The sequence below is a fragment of the Pistacia vera genome, unplaced genomic scaffold (assembly GCF_008641045.1).
Source record: "Pistacia vera cultivar Batoury unplaced genomic scaffold, PisVer_v2 Contig483, whole genome shotgun sequence".
In the NCBI taxonomy this organism is placed as follows: Eukaryota; Viridiplantae; Streptophyta; class Magnoliopsida; order Sapindales; family Anacardiaceae; genus Pistacia; species Pistacia vera.
Genome location: NW_022196316.1, coordinates 1,258,837 through 1,280,740, shown reverse-complemented (window position 1 = coordinate 1,280,740; position 21,904 = coordinate 1,258,837). Strand labels below are relative to the sequence as shown.

Genomic DNA, 21,904 nt, shown 5'->3' with positions numbered 1-21,904 from the left:
ATGTCTCCACCTTTTATAATTACATATATGCACATAGATATTTCAAGATTTGACCATAATAACTATTAATTAAAAAAATTGTTTCTTTAAAAATATGCATAATTTTTTTTTTTAATTATTTTAACCTTTTATTTGTAAACTAAATTTAAAAAACAAAAATTGAAACAATTCTCAAATGTTTTTTATTTTGCAACTTGATAAATACGGAATCAAAAATTAAAATATTTTGTAAAGTGAAAATATTAAATCTTAAATATATTTTATTTTTTTAGTTTTTTTATAAATATTTTTTATTATTTTGAAATATTTAATTTAATTCTATATTTAACATAAAAGGGTTATTTTGCCCTTCCCTCTGTTAACTTTAACACAAAAAAATGATGGTAGGACGTGTAAATATGATCCTTTTTTTTTTTTTTTTTTCACAATATAAAAATATTTTAAAAGATATATTTTAATTTTTAAGATTTTATATTGTTACTTTCCAAATATTTTAATTTTGATCCATGTTTATAAATATACCCAAAAACAATTAACAAATTATGTTTCATTTTTTATTTTTTTAGTTAACAAATAAAATGTTAAAAGAACTTTTAGTTAATAGGCCTCATGGAAGTTGACTTATTAAGGTGTCTACCTTAACCTAATCATCTTTCTACCGCAAATGCAAATGAAATAAAAAAATTAACTCTAGATGATATATAAAAAAAAAAAAATCTCAAAGTTATTGCCGTAAATGAAGTGATAGATATCAACACTAATTCATTAGACTTCAACGTAAAACTGTTGAGTTTATCTAACATGATGAATTGGGTGAGGTGAGAGAGAAGGAAGAAAAAGAAGCAAACAGCACAGGGCAACTCTTCCTTCTGATTTCAAGAATTGACGAACCTGAATTCGTTATTAGAAGAACATAAACAACTACAACATACAAAAACAAATCACTTCTTCATATAGCAAACAATAGCCTATAAAATACAGCTACTGTCACTTACACCCAAAAAAAAAAAAACCACTCTAGACCGTTAGAAAGCCCACAAACAACAAAATAGCTCGACTGCCAAAATGAATGAATAAATGAAGAGAATATAAGAAAAAAATAAAAAACTGTTCCAGGCGTGTCTGAAATTGCCAGACACCACGCCTGTTTCTATAACTGCACATTATCACACCGAGTGATATGGCTTCAAAGAAAAATAACCCTCTTGTTGAAGAAACGTGAGGGAAAGAATGAACTGGCCCAGGCTTCAACACAGGTATGAATCCATGGAGAATACATTATACACATGAACAGTGACAGACAATGAGGTTTTATGCACAGATGTGTAGTGCGCCCGGGACACCACAAAGACAAAGACAAAGACAGATTCAAATATTTTAGTTCATGCCAGTAAATTTCACTCTGACCGTGGAAGTAAGAACCCAAAACCTGAGTTTTCACGAATTGATGCTGGAGGTTCAACTTCAGCTATGTCCACTTGTTGCAAGGACTTGGAAATGTCATCAACCGTAAAGGGGATGCTGCATTGAGATTTAAATTGTAAGCAAAATCAACAACATATTGTATTGCTGAACAAAGTCAAAATTGTAACAAGAACAGCTATGTTAGGAAGGTATTATTACCTCGAGTCATCATCTAATAGGAAAGAACTGCTTACAGCATTGTTTGAGTCCTCGGTCATTAGGACTCTCATACTTGAAATAACCTGTATCACGAAGAGCTTCATTAACCAAATTACCTCATACATGTAAAGCAGGAATCACATATGAAAATGTGAATGCGAAAGAAGTTCTAACACTATTTCAAAGTCATAGGCCAAACAATCGTCAATTGTCAGAACTGACTTCAGTTACTTACCTCTGAAGACACACTGTGTGTGCCATATTTGTCATCCCAGTACATTGTACTGATCCTGTACAACTGTTGTATGCTGAGAACCTGAAGAAAAAACAAATATAAATATAAAAATAATGTAAAACATAAAAATTGGAAAAAGGATAAATCTAAGAAGATATCTTGAGTAGCTCAAAGGAGTAGAGGCACTAACGGGGCAAAGTTCTTTTGTTATTTCATTCAGAGTCTTTTTGGGCTTTTGATGTATGACCTGAGTTGTAAAGAAAATGAAAGAAGAATAAAGTCAGCAAATTAAAATCATAATAATCTGCTTCAATTGAACGAGTGAAGCTATGCAAATGAATCTTACTAGGAACCCTACAGCCTGCCTAATATGCTTCAACTCATCCCACGCAGAACCCGCATACTGTCCACAAGAAAACTTCAGGGTCAGGCATTAAAAATGATGGAGGAAACTAAAGGCCACACATGATCATGGTGCTTACTTCTTCAGTGGCCACATAACACCACTGTTCTAATTCAGCCAAACCTGCTTTTACGTACTCCCCATTACTGAATGAGCAACACTCACGCCTCAGAAGAAGACTGCAGATATGCATGAATAGATGCCGTGGAAGTGTTTAAATTAGTAAGTACCTCAAAATAAAAAAGTAGAGACACAGATACAGAGTGAGAGAGATAGAGAACAAACCTGTTGAATAGCTGAACATTTATGAATGAGAATATTTGAGTGAACACCTTACGGACTAAGAAAGGAGGTACCTGTAAAGCCAAAATGAAACACAAATGATTTTATTTTGATAGGTAAAAGATTACAAAATGTGAAATATTTCTGTGAAACTAGGTACTCACATAGTTCGCTTTCATAATCTTCAAATAATTATTCAAGCTTTTGACTATGCTTTGCCAATGAGCAATTAAAGCTTGCTGGGCAACTGCATTAGCTTGTGAACGTCCTTTAACTAAACTTGCCCGTGAAGTCCTGGGTGCCTGCATTTATAAAATATTAAAAACGATGAAAGGGTTTTTCTTGTTATCCCCTTCAATTATATTCAAGCCATGATCAGAGCAGAATGAACACAAAATTAACAAATTCACTGGTATCAAAATTTTTTAAAGTATTCAGTGGAACTCGTGAGAGTTCTTCAGGTTTCCTACCCAGGAAAAAAGAAAAAGGCTGGTTTTTGTTCTTCTTTATCAACAGTATGGTGCTTCAAGGAAGCGATAAACCAATTAGTTTTTGTTGTTACCTCATTTTCTTATTTTACTGCCATGTTTGGAGTTCTACAAAAAACTGTTTTGAGGTTTCTTCATTATACCTCATTGTCTACTTTCTTTGCTGTCTGATCCCACAAATGTCTAGCTTTGCTTTATCCTAAACAAGCTGTCATTAAATTCCTTGGTACTGACTCAACAGGTTTAATTTTATTGCTATTTTTGGATCTTCTATAACAAGTCTATTCTACTTCTTTTAAGTTTATGCATCGTGCTCATTCTGCTGCATTTGCAGCTTCTAAAAAGAAGTCCAGTTTTGGGTTGTCCTAAACAAGCTGTTACTGATTCAACAAATTAAAGGTCTTCTTTCTTTCTTCTTTCACTAAAGAAATAAATTCTGCACATGGTAAAACATGTGGCATAGCACTGACTCACTAAGTCTAAATTTACTCCTATTTTATAACTTTTGTATATCAGTTTAGTTTTATGTCGTTCAAATTATACCTCATTTTCTATTTTTTTCTGCTGTTTTGGTGCTTCAACAAAGAAGTCCAGTTTTGGACATCCTAGACAAGCGTTAATTATAATTCCTTGGTGATCATTCAACAATTAAGAGGCATTATTTCTTTTTTCTCTCTAAGGGAATAGGTTTTCTGCAATTGGTGAAACAACACATACAATGCACTATTTTTATCCTTTCAAGAAAAAGAAAAAAAGGAAGGGGGAGTCAGCTTCAGTCAGACCTGAATACATAACCCTAGTAGTGGGGAGATCTCTTTCTTTAGATTGTCCCTCATCATTCCATATATTTTTTCAAGGAAGGCAGTGAGCTGCTGCTTAAACAGTAGTGCAGGATACTTGGCCTCAACCTGTCGTAAGTCATCCAATCTACTAAGTCCTCGACCATTAAGAAATGAGAGTCCAGCACTTTGAGGAGATGCCCGTAACCCCTATAATTGACACAAGTGAGAAGAGTATAGGAAAATTGGGGCAAATGTTAAAAAAAAACCAGAAAGGTGCTTTGTATAGGGAAAAAAGTTTCCTCTTACTTGAGACATTCTCCCAAAAAGAGAAGCTGATGTTGTTCTTCGCCGTTGTGGAGTCAAGCTAGCAGCACCAGTAGCTTTGAGAGTGTGTTGGAGCAGTAGCAATAACGTTGATGAATTAGACAGCCAATATGCTAAGACATCATTATTATCCTGGACCTTCAATAAGGTAGATATGCTATTATTAGTTATATATATAGTAATGCCAGCACTTGTGCTGACACCAAATACAGCAGAATATGGAGTCAAAAAAATATAACTGAATAGAAGAGGATTTAGAGACCACAAAAAAGACTTACCTCTATGGCTGAAGCTATAGTTTGAATGATACGGTCAAAAACGGTAGTCCTTTCAACTTCAAATGACCTCCAGTGAAGAAGACATTTGTATATGACACAAGCAGCTACTGGTTTGCCCCCAGAGAATCCCAGGTTCTGTGACACACACTTGATCAGCAAGTCCTGGTTTTCCTGATCCATAAAAAGTAGGATTACAAGAAAAAATTAGAACTAGAATATGAATGGTCAGATGATGAGAAATAGACACTCTGAAAGGAATGTCAAATAAGAATTTTTCAAATGCATCATCAGTGAATATTCTTAAATGCATGTCATAGGCCACTTACCTGCTGCTTTTCATTTAGAGATTTTTGAGGCTTTTCCTCTGATTCAGGCTCGCGTGAATGGGACAAGGCAACAGTCATCTCCTAATACACGTTGCAAACAATAAGCAATACAAGTAACAACAAATTCCATTCCTAAAATATTTGATAATAAATTTATTGAATGCTCAGAAACAATAATGTCCCCCTACCGGCACAACTTTCAATTCTCCATTTTGAACATTTCCATTCTCAGGAGTCCTCTGCAAATTCATAAGTGAGTATTTATATAAGTTAGTATATTATATAGTGCAAGATCAGCAGTAACCTTATCGCATTTATACCTGAATAATCATTGTCTTGGACCGTGCAGACAAAGATTTTCCTGTTGGTGACATAGTCAGTGCCTGCTGACGAAGTACTTGAATCTCAGATTCTGAATTGGAAAGTTTCTCTTCGTGCCTGAATATATGAATACACAAGTGTGAATTTCAATGACTCAAAAGCACACCAAAAGCCTACATGATGTAGAGAAGAGAGAGGGTAGCACACTTGTCTTCTAAGCACGATAGAAGCAAATGGACGGTGCTAAACAATAAGTGAACAGTGTATATGCTCAAATCATATGATACTATCCAAACATTCATCTGATAAAGCATTTACAAACCTCTGGACAGATTCTTGAAGGTGATCCACTTTTCGCTCTGCATCTTCAAGTTTCTTAACCAGTTCCACATTTCTGACCTCAGCATCAGCGGAAGCCTTCCTGGCCTCTTCAGCTGCCTGTCCCTCGGTCATTAGGACTCTCATACTTGAAATAACCTGTATCACGAAGAGCTTCATTAACCAAATTACCTCATACATGTAAAGCAGGAACCACATATGAAAATGTGAATGCGAAAGAAGTTCTAACACTATTTCAAAGTCATAGGCCAAACAATCGTCAATTGTCAGAACTGACTTCAGTTACTTACCTCTGAAGACACACTGTGTGTGCCATATTTGTCATCCCAGTACATTGTACTGATCCTGTACAACTGTTGTATGCTGAGAACCTGAAGAAAAAACAAATATAAATATAAAAATAATGTAAAACATAAAAATTGGAAAAAGGATAAATCTAAGAAGATATCTTGAGTAGCTCAAAGGAGTAGAGGCACTAACGGGGCAAAGTTCTTTTGTTATTTCATTCAGAGTCTTTTTGGGCTTTTGATGTATGACCTGAGTTGTAAAGAAAATGAAAGAAGAATAAAGTCAGCAAATTAAAATCATAATAATCTGCTTCAATTGAACGAGTGAAGCTATGCAAATGAATCTTACTAGGAACCCTACAGCCTGCCTAATATGCTTCAACTCATCCCACGCAGAACCCGCATACTGTCCACAAGAAAACTTCAGGGTCAGGCATTAAAAATGATGGAGGAAACTAAAGGCCACACATGATCATGGTGCTTACTTCTTCAGTGGCCACATAACACCACTGTTCTAATTCAGCCAAACCTGCTTTTACGTACTCCCCATTACTGAATGAGCAACACTCACGCCTCAGAAGAAGACTGCAGATATGCATGAATAGATGCCGTGGAAGTGTTTAAATTAGTAAGTACCTCAAAATAAAAAAGTAGAGACACAGATACAGAGTGAGAGAGATAGAGAACAAACCTGTTGAATAGCTGAACATTTATGAATGAGAATATTTGAGTGAACACCTTACGGACTAAGAAAGGAGGTACCTGTAAAGCCAAAATGAAACACAAATGATTTTATTTTGATAGGTAAAAGATTACAAAATGTGAAATATTTCTGTGAAACTAGGTACTCACATAGTTCGCTTTCATAATCTTCAAATAATTATTCAAGCTTTTGACTATGCTTTGCCAATGAGCAATTAAAGCTTGCTGGGCAACTGCATTAGCTTGTGAACGTCCTTTAACTAAACTTGCCCGTGAAGTCCTGGGTGCCTGCATTTATAAAATATTAAAAACGATGAAAGGGTTTTTCTTGTTATCCCCTTCAATTATATTCAAGCCATGATCAGAGCAGAATGAACACAAAATTAACAAATTCACTGGTATCAAAATTTTTTAAAGTATTCAGTGGAACTCGTGAGAGTTCTTCAGGTTTCCTACCCAGGAAAAAAGAAAAAGGCTGGTTTTTGTTCTTCTTTATCAACAGTATGGTGCTTCAAGGAAGCGATAAACCAATTAGTTTTTGTTGTTACCTCATTTTCTTATTTTACTGCCATGTTTGGAGTTCTACAAAAAACTGTTTTGAGGTTTCTTCATTATACCTCATTGTCTACTTTCTTTGCTGTCTGATCCCACAAATGTCTAGCTTTGCTTTATCCTAAACAAGCTGTCATTAAATTCCTTGGTACTGACTCAACAGGTTTAATTTTATTGCTATTTTTGGATCTTCTATAACAAGTCTATTCTACTTCTTTTAAGTTTATGCATCGTGCTCATTCTGCTGCATTTGCAGCTTCTAAAAAGAAGTCCAGTTTTGGGTTGTCCTAAACAAGCTGTTACTGATTCAACAAATTAAAGGTCTTCTTTCTTTCTTCTTTCACTAAAGAAATAAATTCTGCACATGGTAAAACATGTGGCATAGCACTGACTCACTAAGTCTAAATTTACTCCTATTTTATAACTTTTGTATATCAGTTTAGTTTTATGTCGTTCAAATTATACCTCATTTTCTATTTTTTTCTGCTGTTTTGGTGCTTCAACAAAGAAGTCCAGTTTTGGACATCCTAGACAAGCGTTAATTATAATTCCTTGGTGATCATTCAACAATTAAGAGGCATTATTTCTTTTTTCTCTCTAAGGGAATAGGTTTTCTGCAATTGGTGAAACAACACATACAATGCACTATTTTTATCCTTTCAAGAAAAAGAAAAAAAAGAAGGGGGAGTCAGCTTCAGTCAGACCTGAATACATAACCCTAGTAGTGGGGAGATCTCTTTCTTTAGATTGTCCCTCATCATTCCATATATTTTTTCGAGGAAGGCAGTGAGCTGCTGCTTAAACAGTAGTGCAGGATACTTGGCCTCAACCTGTCGTAAGTCATCCAATCTACTAAGTCCTCGACCATTAAGAAATGAGAGTCCAGCACTTTGAGGAGATGCCCGTAACCCCTATAATTGACACAAATGAGAAGAGTATAGGAAAATTGGGGCAAATGTAAAAAAAAAACCAGGAAAGGTGCTTTGTATAGGGAAAAAAGTTTCCTCTTACTTGAGACATTCTCCCAAAAAGAGAAGCTGATGTTGTTCTTCGCCGTTGTGGAGTCAAGCTAGCAGCACCAGTAGCTTTGAGAGTGTGTTGGAGCAGTAGCAATAACGTTGATGAATTAGACAGCCAATATGCTAAGACATCATTATTATCCTGGACCTTCAATAAGGTAGATATGCTATTATTAGTTATATATATAGTAATGCCAGCACTTGTGCTGACACCAAATACAGCAGAATATGGAGTCTAAAAAATATAACTGAATAGAAGAGGATTTAGAGACCACAAAAAAGACTTACCTCTATGGCTGAAGCTATAGTTTGAATGATACGGTCAAAAACGGTAGTCCTTTCAACTTCAAATGACCTCCAGTGAAGAAGACATTTGTATATGACACAAGCAGCTACTGGTTTGCCCCCAGAGAATCCCAGGTTCTGTGACACACACTTGATCAGCAAGTCCTGGTTTTCCTGATCCATAAAAAGTAGGATTACAAGAAAAAATTAGAACTAGAATATGAATGGTCAGATGATGAGAAATAGACACTCTGAAAGGAATGTCAAATAAGAATTTTTCAAATGCATCATCAGTGAATATTCTTAAATGCATGTCATAGGCCACTTACCTGCTGCTTTTCATTTAGAGATTTTTGAGGCTTTTCCTCTGATTCAGGCTCGCGTGAATGGGACAAGGCAACGGTCATCTCCTAATACACGTTGCAAACAATAAGCAATACAAGTAACAACAAATTCGATTCCTAAAATATTTGATAATAAATTTATTGAATGTTCAGAAACAATAATGTCCCCCTACCGGCACAACTTTCAATTCTCCATTTTGAACATTTCCATTCTCAGGAGTCCTCTGCAAATTCATAAGTGTGTATTTATATAAGTTAGTATATTATATAGTGCAAGATCAGCAGTAACCTTATCGCATTTATACCTGAATAATCATTGTCTTGGACCGTGCAGACAAAGATTTTCCTGTTGGTGACATAGTCAGTGCCTGCTGACGAAGCACTTGAATCTCAGATTCTGAATTGGAAAGTTTCTCTTCGTGCCTGAATATATGAACACACAAGTGTGAATTTCAATGACTCAAAAGCCTACATGATGTAGAGAAGAGAGAGGGAAGCACACTTGTCTTCTAAGCACGATAGAAGCAAATGGACGGTGCTAAACAATAAGTGAATGGTGTATATGCTCAAATCACATGATACTATCCAAACATTCATCTTATAAAGCATTTACAAACCTCTGGACAGATTCTTGAAGGTGATCCACTTTTCGCTCTGCATCTACAAGTTTTTTAACCAGTTCCCCATTTCTGACCTCAGCATCAGCGGAAGCCTTCCTGGCCTCTTCAGCTGCCTGTCTTTCTGATAGAAGCAAAGCCTGCAAAATTATGAATGTTCATAAAAGCAATTAACTCCACAAATTCAATGTCTTGGCCTCCTATCAAGAATAAGTAATAAATGCACCAAACCTCCTATATTTAATATCCAGTAAACTAAGGAATGATAAGCGAAAAAATGCTGTTATCAACATTTCTTTTAAAGATTCTACCCAAATAAAATAATGGATACGCTAATTAGCTCGATAAACCAAAATACAGTCAAAACACAAGTGTATAAGAAAGCCACCACACATTAAGAGTCAGGGATCAAATATATCACAAGGCATGCTATTTACAAAAGTCAAGATGTTCTGAAATAGGATGCATGAAGACAAAGAAACCACCAAAAGATGCATGGTCATATTTTGGCATGGAATTCTAGGCAGACAAAGTAATAAACATTAATTAATTTAAAAAAGACACTTCTGCAAAAATAACTCTGGTTTTTGAAAGTTGTTATGCACTCCATGTGTTCCCATATACATGCAACATTTAATAGTGCCAATTTGTGGAATGAAAGTTGTAGTTGCTGCCGCAGCATGGAAACATAACCACTCAATGAAGCATCTATGAGGTTTAGTTGTTGTAGCAGAAAAAAAACATTATTTCTATTGATTGAAATCATGAATGGAGAATATACACATGAGCATATGATTTTATCATGGTCATCCAAGTTTGAGTGCATACCTTCAAACTCTCTACCTCAGCCGTTAATGACTCGATCTTTTCTGTGTCTTGAATCATAACAGGAGTTTCCTTAATAACAGGAGGTGCCTCTTCAATAGCTTTTCGAGCAGCCTCTCGTTCTTTCAGAACCCTGGAATTTGCTTCTTCTACTTGTAGTTGCATTGCATGCAAAGCATCCTGTAACTTAACAATTTCTTGGGCTTTTTCCTCTTCTAAATTAGTCTGTAATACAAATGAAAACTAAATAAAAAATTATGTAAAAGTAATACTGTAATGGTGTCCGTCATAGATCAACTAGACTTTAATGCATTTCACAAAATAATTATGTAATTACCCTCAATTGTTTCTCAAACTGCAATCGCCATGTAAGTTCTTCCACACGCTTTTCTAGTTTGTCTTTTGCTTCTTTAAGGGCCCCTGTTTCTCTTGCAGCCTAAATGAGTTAAAACAAATGGTTAGCTCCTGAACATATTCTGATTACATAATGCAAGATGCATTACAAATTTTCACAAAAACAAGATCAATCAAGGACAAGAAATGTGATCCAACCATTTTGAGCTTTCTAAGCTCTCTACGAGCAACCCTTTGCCTCCAACCACATTGGGAAACCAATGCAGCCTTCTTAAGACTCTTATAATAAGAATATGCTAAGTGGCGACGCAGATAAGCCTGAAAGTGACCAACAAACATCATTAGTTTTCTCCAGTTAGTCAAAGCAACCAATTTGCAAGTCCATACAAAGGTTAAATGACTTCTTTTTCTAAACTAAAAGACAATACTCAGAAGATGAACCTCGATGATAATTGCAGCCTTTGTTTGCTTTCTGAATCTAAATTCATTGCGAGCAACCATTGCTCTTAATCCTGTCTGCAATGTGATTGCAGACAACCTTACTGTTAAGTAAGATTTCCTGGCAGTGTATTTGCGGAAATTCTTCTGAATCTTCATGGCTGCAGCCTCCCTTCGCAACTGCTCATACAGTTGGCAAGCCAATATGCCTAACCACGGTTGGAAATAAAAGAAGGGGTTATTATCTGTATCCGAATTTTAATGAGCTAAAAGACAATTCATCCATAAAGGAACAGATGTAGTTTACACAAACATTAATATATTTATGTTCTTTTTATTATTTAATGTTAAAAGCATCAGAAGTCTTACAATTTATTATTTCACTAATAATGGTATGGCTTTTTTCTAAACAAAGATGAGCTTTTGATAATACAACTCAAATAAAAAATTAAACACAGACAGTTTAATAGATGAGAGAATACCCCGCCAATGCGATTGCAACACAATAGCAGCTTTGCGAATCTCAATAAACTCCTTCCTCGCAATGTAAGTACGAATCTGCCTTTGGATGGTTCGAGCCGCATTCCCCAAAACCTCAGCTCTTCTTGCATCCAGCTCCGCCATCTGACCAGCTCTTAGGAACACTTTTGCCTTGCCTATCTGGAAGGACAATCATATTAAACAGTGTGTCATTAGAAATCATAGACCTGAACAGTTAACTGCATTAGATAATCACCGTTTTCATAAGGAAGTTTATTCTAAAAAATAAATATATAAATTATCAGAAACTTTTAGCTACAAGTTCCACAATTTCTGAAGACTAGACAACTAATTAACATCAAAGTTAAAAATTCCAGTCAAGCTCCAAAGCAAGTAGCGTTACTGAAAGCAGATAAAATTCAGTCAGGATTCCCATCCCAACCAGCCCTTTTTCAGAGGGGGCTAGAGTTCCATCACTGGAGAAGACAATAGCAGTCATTCATAGATTCAGGAAGAGCTTGAGACCGAGTCATCCCACCTTGGAACACTCTGCCACAAGTATAAAGTTTATGCTTTTGCATTTAATCCAAATTTTGCACAGACCAAAGAAAAGACTTTCCTTCAACAACCTAACTTGAAAAACCTCAGTATTACTTTAAACTCGAGAAGCTATTAAGTAGGGAAATCAGTTACAAATGATTGCTGCCATTCAAGAATGCCTGCTGTTCGTGTTTGGCACCACCATTGAAGTGTAGCACAGCAAATCAGCCACAAGTATCAGTTAAATGAACAAATCAGCATACAGTCACTCAGGTTAACAAGAAAACTTAACTCAACCAGACGCATTTTAGCCTTTACACCTTTCCACATTTATCTCACCACAGCCTCCCATGGCGCAACCATAACAGGAATGAGATTCTTATTAAAATAGCACAGGCCTTACCTTATCAAACACCAACACCACCACCCTTCTTCAACAAAATAGTAAATTCCTATTTGCATGATCAGTATGACAAGTAACAAAGAGATATTTATGTTACCTGATAACCTTGCAATCCCATTTTGTCCAGAATCTTTTGGCACGCGACCTTCTCATCATAGCTGTACAGGGAAAATTGAGCAATTTTTCATAAAATAACAATAACAGAATACATAAAAAAAAAAAAAAAATGTAGGAGGGAAGCAGAAAGAAGAATGCACAAGCAATGTCACGTTATTTATATGCTAAGCAGCTAAGCAACTGAAAATATAAATCTATCTTAATCCTGAAGTTCTAACAACTAGAAAAGAAAAGAAGGTACAACTTACTTTCCTTCTAGAACTTCTGGAGCAAGAACACCAAAACGGTGTAGAAACTCATAAAATGTTCGTCTTGTAGGATAACCAGCACAACTGATCCTAATTGCCTCAAGGACACCCTAAATAAAGAAAAGACAGAAAACTTAATAAAACTTCTGGAACCATAAGTATGAAAGTCAAGTTTTGTAGTCTGACAAATTATAAAGCGACAAATATTTAATACACTGCAGGGACACTGTACTCACTCCACATCGTAATTGCTGAATTATGTTGGCATTCTCAAAAATTGTAGGCTTGAGGACATTGTTAGGCTTCACACATCTGATATAGTGAGGTTCTGTTGAATTCAAGGTTTCCATCAAAGATTGAAGTTGTAGCTGCAGTTTTGCAAACACATCTCACATGTTAGAACAAAAAAGTTATCAAAACAGAACTAAGTTTAAAACAAAAAACCTCCAGAAGTCTTGATTGAATAATGCCAAAGGCGCATATTAGTTAATCAACTAAACTCATAATTGCCAAAACAAGAAGAGTCAATGGCTCCATATTAGTTAATCAACTAAAATTGTAATTGCCTAGGCAAGAAGAGCCAATTGCTGAATATTAGTAAATCAACTAAATTTTGTAATTGCCTATGCCTGAAGAGCCAATTGCTGAATATTAGTTAATCAACTAAACTTGTAACTGCCTATGCACGAAGAGTGTACTGCATTATCTATAAGTATTATAGAGAATCAAAAATTAATTTGATTTATCTGGCTCAACAATTTGAAAATGAACCATGTGAGCTAAGTCACTTTACTCCAGCAAAAATGAATAATGCCGGGAAAACAAGTCCATTTTTGACAATATCATTGTTCAAGATTTATAGTCACATTAATGATACCGTTCACCATAAATCTACAGAGGAAATTGGAGCAACTATTTGTATCTCAACCCTTCAGCAAAAGAAGAAATTGCATTTCTTCCAGCAAAAGAAACTTAGGAAACAAATAAACAATACATACCTTAAAGCGTGACCCAATGGAAGAAAATTTGGATGATTTAGATGACTCCTCTGGAAGTGGAGGAAATAGACCTGCTGCAAAAGGGCACTTTGAGGCTGTCAACAGAACCTGATGTTCTGCCACTACATAATCTTTATTTTTGTCAAGGAATAAATCAGCCAGATAAGTAACCTGAAAAATTATTAGCAAACAAATTAGCAAATGCTCCACTACATAGAGAAAAAAAATTAAAAACAAAATAAAATATAATAGAGGTATACATATTTACCTCCCCCGCATAGTGAGATATGGTGAAACTAGTACGAGATAGCTTAGGTTTAATAAACCGCTTGTTGTTTTTGAATGTCTGGTACAACTTCTGAGCAAATGTTTCATGTGTAGATTTAGGAAACATACTGTGTGAAGCAAATAAACACATAAGGAAACAAAAATAAATAAATTGAATTACAGAAGAATAACCAGCAGTGTAAGGTTTCGTATATTCATTATTAAGCAGAATATATCTCTTACACCCACACACTTTTTTTAAAAAAAAAAAAAAAATCTATAGGTACTCAGACTACATAAAACTTAGAAAGGAATGATATATCAAGCTGAGTCAAACAACAGCTGCATACCAGGCTTCATCTAGAAGTGCTATAATCCCTCCAGGTTTCTGCAAAAGTAGAACAGTAATTCATGATTATCTGAAATGATGCATAAGAGTTTGAGAAAATCGTTTTTCAAGCACATATTATCCATCAGATAATATATAAATGATACAAATTTCAAACAGCTCAGCAAGCAGAAAAAACTCACCTTCTCAATCAGATCCAACACATCTTGGTTATCAACAAATTCTATGTAGCTCCAATTGATTTCTTCTTTTGTATATTCTTCTTGTTCCATCTTAAAGACGTGCTGCAAATTACCATACATCCAAATTAAGAAAGGCTAGAAATAGTATCCAGAATACACGGCAAGAACTATGTCAAAAGGCACTAAACCTGATTGAAATGTTGCTGTAGTTTTTCATTGGTAAAATTGATACAGAACTGCTCAAAACTATTAATACAGAAATCTGTTAGCTGCAATGGCAAATATTTTATAAGAGAGTAAAATTTAAAGTCAATTTTCTTACCTATTAAACTTGAAACTTTCAAACCCGTAAATATCAAGAACTCCAATTAATGATTTTGAGTTTGGATCTTGCCCAATCGAAGAGTTAATCTTATCTACAAGCCTATCAATACATATACATAAAAAGTTAAAAACAAAAAACACCTTGTTAACAACATCAAATACTTAAGAAACATGATATAAGGTACAAATTAATTGGATTAAATAACAGTTCTACTCCTCTTGATAAGTATTTATGATTAATCCATTTCTGATAAAAATCTAAAAGTGGACACAAGACACAAACAAGTGCCCAGAGCTAAGGAAGTTCCCATACCAATCAAACAAGCGAGAATAAATGGTTTTAGCTAAGGCATCCCTGCTACCCGCGGCAGAACCACGATCAAGGGTTCTTGTGATAACCTCTTCCGGTGTTACCATTACACGTTTTATCAGTGCATCCTCCAAGCTCTTGGCATCACACCTATGGTACCACATAAAGTAAAACAGGCATATAACTAAAAAACAAAAGAACATGAGATCAGAAGATCCATCCTGCATATTAAGAACATATTGATCATACCTTAGCAGTTCAGCTGTCGTATTAAGATGGAACCTAGATTTTTCATCCTTGATGACAGAAGAGTCAACCTCCTCTCCCTTTGCAAAGTCAATATTTCCAAGATGCAGAATTGCAGCTACAACCCTAAAAATTCCCTCCTGAAAAGAATTATTCCTCATCAAAAAATTTGAATATAGTGGCAAGAACACTATTTCCCGAAATTCAACAGAAGTACAAACCTGTTCTTCCTCACTGATTCCAACTACATCCATAGCCCTTCTAGTTGCAAGATATTCCTCGGTATCATCCACTCCATCCAGCTTGTAACAGTTGGATTGATTCAAGTAATGGAATGTTTTAGGGTGATCCAACTTATACTTTTCTCTAACCTGCAAAATTTAGAGAGACAATAATCAATTATAAATTATAACTAACAAGCACAGGCAGTCCTAAATTTGCATGAGGATTGGCATATAAACAAGAAGAGCACATATTGGTACACCATCAATACCTCAGGTGGCGCTGCACAGAGAAGGTAAAAGCAATGATAGTTTCTTTCAGGATCTGAACTTGGCAGACACGAGACCTTTCAAGTAAGTAAGTCCGTACAGCTGCCCCAGATATCCTCCCATTTTTGTCAAATTGAAGCTCAACAAATTTACCAAATCGACTACAACCAAGGTAACAAAAAGAATACTGAGATAAGCAAAAAATAACAGAACGGACACCTTAAAATAACAAACCTTCAGTTATCACACACTCACCTTGAGTTGTTGTTCCTAACAGTTTTGGCATTGCCAAAAGCTTCAAGAACTGGATTTGACTGTTAGATCAATAACCAAGAGCATCGACTTAGACAAAATATTCCCAACCTTGTAATGTTAGGAAGCTATAGAACAAATGTTGCAGAAAATATATAAAAAGCTAAGAAGAAAGATATCTTCAACTTACTTCCAGAACTTGTTGTTCAACTGTTCGTCCCTCTACTCCAGATCGGCCACCCAGGTAAGCAAGATATCTCATGAGCATCTTTGTTGTCTCGGTCTTACCGGCACCACTTTCTCCACTAACCAAAATCGAGTTGCTCCTTCCCTCATTAATCATTGCCCTATTAATATAGGGAACAATTAGAGAAAGTATGACTGGAAAACTGTGATGTCAAATGGAGATGGAAATTTACCTATATGCAACATCGGCTACAGCAAAAACATGAGGACTAAGCTCTCCGAATTGGGCTCCTTTATATTGTTCCATCATGTGAGTATCATACAAATGTGGCAATCTTTGAAATGGGTTTATGGCAATCAGGATATTGCCAGTGTAAGTCTGAGAAAAATATCAAATAGTACTTCAGCCGAAAAAATAAAAATAACACTTCAGTTATATCTGCAATTTTCTTGAATCAAACTGGGTTTGACCATGTTAGATCATGAAACGGAAAACTGAAAATCAATCTTACATAGATCTCGTTAAGTTCATATCTCGTAGCCAAGTTATGCAGAACCCCTGGTTCATGCAAATACGATAGCTTTGTCATGTCATCTACACCTCCAGGTGATGCTTCAGTATCTTTTGGAAATACTTTTGAGATATCTGCGACAACCTGCCATGATTTTTCCAGTCAGAGGGACATAGAATTATTATGATAAGATGATTAAGATAGGAAGTCAAAACTATATTTAGTGTAAACATCAACGTTTCCTTTGGAATGACTAATAAAGCTTCAGAGACAAACTTTAAAATAGATAATTTCCAAAGTTACTGAGTACTAAAAATTGCCTGCATTAGAATTTGGTTAATATAATCTACGCTAAAGCCGGTAAATTTATACACATGCAGACAAAGGCACGTACTTTTTCACCCTTTGCTACTAACGTATATACTAACATGCTGATGCGTTTCATAAGTACATAAGAAACAAAAACATACAGAAAAAGTTAAGCTAGGGTCAACTTACTGTTTTTCCATTTGTTGCTTGAACATGAACTTCTTCACCATTGATTTTAAAAACCTCTCCATCAATCCATGCCTCCACCGGATCTTCAACCCATACATGAGAGCCCACAATAATGTTAACTGGTGCAGCCTGCAAAAAGATTAATGCATAATCGTCAATGAAAGTAGCTTAAGAATACTATAATAATTAACAATTATTCAACAAAATGTATGCACAAAAAGCAGTCAATGAAAGCATCAAGAACGGCATCAAAAATTCAATCAAAATGTGATAAAAATACTACACCCCGAATGCATAGTGGGGTGAAATTTACTATGATTGACACAATTTAAGTATAATATTTAGATATCTCAAAAATATCATGAAGATATGAAAATTAAAACCAAGGGTATGATAAAATAACTTAACAATACTTCAGCAGAAAACGAACTGTTGGAGATATTCTATAGGAATAATACAATAACAATGATCTATAGCTGGAGCTTGTTGATGAGAACACAAATCATTACTCATAACCAGTTTAGTAAAATGCCTTGCATCTAATGTAATTCAAGACGGTAAGTTGTAGCAATTAACTATACTTCTGACCTATAAAGATTTATACTGAAAAATGAATAGCCAGCAACAGTGATGGAGGAGTCTAGCTACACTTGAGCAGACATTACCATTACATCCTCTGCCCGCGTCTCAACCATTGACTTTCGAGTCAACTAGCCAAAATTACAGTAAAACAGATCCCCCACTCCCCTAATGTCGACATCTACAGCTATAAAATATAAATTAACGGGAAATACTCTCACCATCAATGAACAATATCATGGAACAAAAATTAAATTCGCAAGAACATGGCACTCCACAATAAACACCAATGAAAAATCGTTCCGAGTGTTTTAGTTTTATCATCTGTTAAACATTTAATTATATTCTTAATAGCTGATATCCACAATGACAAAATCTTTACAAGCTTTCATTTATGCGATCCTCTATATTCAAAATTCAATTACTAAACCATCAACAATAGAATACCTTAATGATCGTCAAAGTTCAATATCATTCTCCAACTCAAAAACAACTTTACAATACAAACATCAATTACAAACTGATCAAACTAAACAAATCAATCAAACACAATAACTAACAACTTTGTTCAAAATTACCATGACAATTGCGTTGTATCGATCTTCTTCTCTAACTCATCGACGAAATGACGGAGTTCCGAAAAGACGAACTCAGTGAGTCAGATCGGCGAGACCAAGACCGGTAGCTTTAGGAGTTCCAACGGCAATTTCCAGACCAAAATAATGAGAAGAAAAAGCGGGATAAAGTACTTAAGCTGACAAGAAAACGATACTGAGAAGAAAACAAAGAGTTAATGAGTTTGAGGATTTGCAATTTGGAAAAAGCTTTTCAGTTTCTGGTTTTGATCTTCTCTCTCTAAAAAATGAGATGTGAAGTTTATATATACAAAAATAACGTACAAGCTTTCTCTCTCTAAGTTCTTACTGGTCAGCTGGGGTCCAAAGAAGAGAGAGGACTGGTTGGACATTCGTGGTTGCCACAAACAGTGCGCTTTTGCACTAAAACCGACATCAGACAGAGATTTAAGGGACAAATTATGTCATTTCGTGTTTTTTGTTTTGCATTTCGACAGAGTTTTTCTGTTATTTACGGAATTAGACAATTGTTATATATATATATAGAATTATTAAAGAAAATAAATGAGTATGTATTCTCTTTAATCAAAGTTCATGTCATTAAGTGCGTATTAAAACTACTTTACCCATTTCAAAAGCAACTTAATTAAGTTAATTTTATATTGATCAACATGTAATGAATTGTGATTAAATTGTGTTAATCTTTTTGTTCAAAATCATCAGATCATGTAATCAATTATAATTAAATTAAAAACCAATGATAGGTGTTTAATTTTTTTTTTATATAAATAAAAAAACCTAATCAATGAATAATTGAGAAATTATATAGCGTTTGTTTAAAGATCATTTTTTATAAAAATATTTTTCTTTTTCTAAAAGATATTTGAATCTCTTTTTATCTTTAAAAGATATTGTCAAATTCTTTTATCATTGAAAATAAAAATAAAACAAATTAAAAAATTCTTTTAAAATGTTTTTCACAATAACACCCTACCATCGCACAATGAAAGGAACCGTATTCAATACAAATTGAGTTTCACGTAGGGGTAAATATGGAACTGTATATTACTTAGGATGTAACATACTTTCCGACCAAAAAAATATTAAATTCTTTCATGACAACACAATCTGAAATCCGCCCACCATTTGCTGGCCCGTAAATATTTTAGCCAAAGTATTTGCGGATAGAGATGTTACCGTACAGCCACTTACATCTATTTCACTGCATCAGTCCGTGCTCCCATGTCAACATCAGAGTTAATAAGAATCATGATTCATTTAAAGACTTGATTACCATTTTGGAATATGACACATGTCCATGATGCTATCAACGACGGTTTGGATTGAGTGGGATTGAATGTATTTAAGAAAGTTTAACATGGAAATGTTGTAACATCGACGACAGACGGGAATGTGAGAGGCTCCGCGCATGTGGGCAAGGGTAGGCGCAGACCTTGAATGACCAAATCATCCCTGGCCGGCGGCCGCCAAGCCACCGACCGTATTCTAATTTCTTCCGTCACCAAGGACGAACAACAGGAGATTGACAAGTGTCATTAATACATAGGTCGGATTTTTGGGGTTGCACTTTTTGCTGTTCTTTGAGCAATTAATTAGAGAAAAAGCATAGAAAACTAAATTATAAATTGGTGGAAATACTGCAGCCATTAATCCTTTGACTAGATACACGCAACTCAATATCTAATTTCTAAAGATTTATTAATTTATTAGAGATTTGATTTCATACATGGCTAAAATTTAATAATAAAGATTGATTTACAATTCAATTTTATAATTTTTTTTTTTTATTTTTTTTTTTTTATTTTTTATTTGGTTATTTTATTCTTTTTTTAATTTTTTATTTTTTTTTTTTAATTTTTTTTTTTGATTTTTTTAATAAATTTTTTTAATTTTTTTTTTTATTTTTTATTTTTTTTTTTTTTTAAAATTTATTTTCTTTTTTAAATTTTATTTTTTTTTTTAATTTTTTTGTTTTTTGTTTTATTCTTTTGAGTGATGTTTATATTTGACAACGAAATTGTTACCATCTTTATCTGATATATAACAATTATTATTTACCTGTATTATTATGATACAACATTATTGTCTTTCATTACTATTATCATCAATGTGACCATAATTTTTTTTATTATCACTGTACAACCATCATCATAATTCACGTATGATTAGGGATGAAATTGAGTTTAGTATCTGGTAAATCGAACTCGACTTGATTGTTATAGTACCGAGTTTGAGTTTGATCGAGCCTAAGAAATGACGTTCGAACTTTAAAATTGGAAATCGAGTTTTAAAAACTATCAACTTAATTATTAAGCTTAGAAATACTCGCGAACATATTGAGTCGAGTTCTACTGTGATCGAACTCGACTCGATTAATTACTCGAACTCGACTAATGCCGAGTCGAGTTTGAGCCAACATCGAGTCGAGTTCGAGTAGCTCGTGAGCGGCTTGACTCAATTTTCACCCCTACGTATGATTCATCTTCCTAAATCAAAGATTTATATTAACTTAAATTAATTTCACTTTTCCTATGACCATATAATTAGACTCGTCCATTTAAATGAGAGTCAAATGATTGTAACACAAAATTTCGGTCGATCCCACTGCAGGCTCTTCTTTGTGGATACAAGGATCTATAGTATCCTCTAGCGGCACGGGGTTCGGCTTGGATTTTGCGATGATCATTGTCTTTGGGTGCGGCCATTTTTGTGCGGTGTTTATAGCCCGATTATAGCATTCTCAAGATTCTTTGGTGCAACTCCTGATCATCACGACTCCCCCGGAAGTCGAAAATCTCATCGCTTGGCAGCGCACTGATGTGACTGCGCTTAAATCATCTAGGATTGGCCTTTCAAGGATGACATTGTATGTGGTCGAGCAGTCCACCACTAAGAATTTGGCCATCACTGTTCTGACCTTTGATTCTGCCCCCAGAGTTACGAGAAGGTTGATAGTACCTTTGGGAACCAGGTTGTCCCTGGTGAATCCATAGAGCGACGAGGGGAACGCTCGCAGGTTCATTTTTTGTGAATCTCATTCCTTGGAAAGCTCCCAAAAATATGATGTTTGTCGCGCTCCTGTTGTTGACCATGACCCTTAACACTCTTGCATTGTCGATCCTAGCCACGATTACAATAGCGTCATGATTATGACATGAGGATGTTTCGCACTCATCAACTGTGTACCCTACTACCTCGCTTTCCTGTTTGGGCTGCTTAGGTGGCTTTCTTTCGTAGCTTATTATTCGGGCAACTGAGTTCGTCCTTGTTTCCCTAGCATACTACTCGCGAGCCTGTCTTGAGCTCCCCGCTATGTCGAGCCCTCAGTAGATCATGTTCACGAAGACTTCTTTGGGATTTGGTTGAGCCTGTTAAGCTGGAACCTGAACCTGTCCTGGGGCTTGACTACTTTGCTCACCAAGGTTTTCGCAAGCCGGTTTTTCCTTAACAAATTCTTTCAGGTGGCCTCTTCTTATCAGGTCTTCAATGGCATCTTTTAGGG

At 35.0% G+C, this 21,904-nt stretch overlaps 1 protein-coding gene across 1 annotated transcript; it reads right to left on the bottom strand.

Moving 5' to 3' along the window:
* Positions 1-885: 885 nt before the first annotated feature.
* On the bottom strand, positions 886-17,362 carry LOC116146869 (myosin-17-like). Its single transcript, XM_031432316.1, is given in 52 exon segments — positions 886-1,521; positions 1,624-1,706; positions 1,859-1,939; positions 2,049-2,105; positions 2,205-2,261; positions 2,341-2,440; positions 2,547-2,617; positions 2,708-2,845; positions 3,814-4,020; positions 4,120-4,275; positions 4,416-4,586; positions 4,742-4,822; positions 4,930-4,980; positions 5,062-5,179; positions 5,385-5,539; positions 5,692-5,772; positions 5,882-5,938; positions 6,038-6,094; positions 6,174-6,273; positions 6,380-6,450; positions 6,541-6,678; positions 7,647-7,853; positions 7,954-8,109; positions 8,250-8,420; positions 8,576-8,656; positions 8,764-8,814; positions 8,896-9,013; positions 9,208-9,347; positions 10,036-10,257; positions 10,370-10,468; positions 10,585-10,704; positions 10,828-11,033; positions 11,307-11,484; positions 12,345-12,405; positions 12,613-12,722; positions 12,849-12,980; positions 13,611-13,781; positions 13,879-14,005; positions 14,228-14,265; positions 14,409-14,510; positions 14,597-14,654; positions 14,731-14,832; positions 15,046-15,192; positions 15,292-15,428; positions 15,510-15,659; positions 15,782-15,840; positions 15,843-15,940; positions 16,035-16,093; positions 16,222-16,378; positions 16,451-16,596; positions 16,730-16,873; positions 17,228-17,362. Coding segments are annotated over 51 exon segments (5,835 nt in total). The 5' UTR covers positions 16,808-16,873; positions 17,228-17,362; the 3' UTR covers positions 886-1,397.
* Between the last annotated feature and the right edge of the window lie 4,542 nt (positions 17,363-21,904).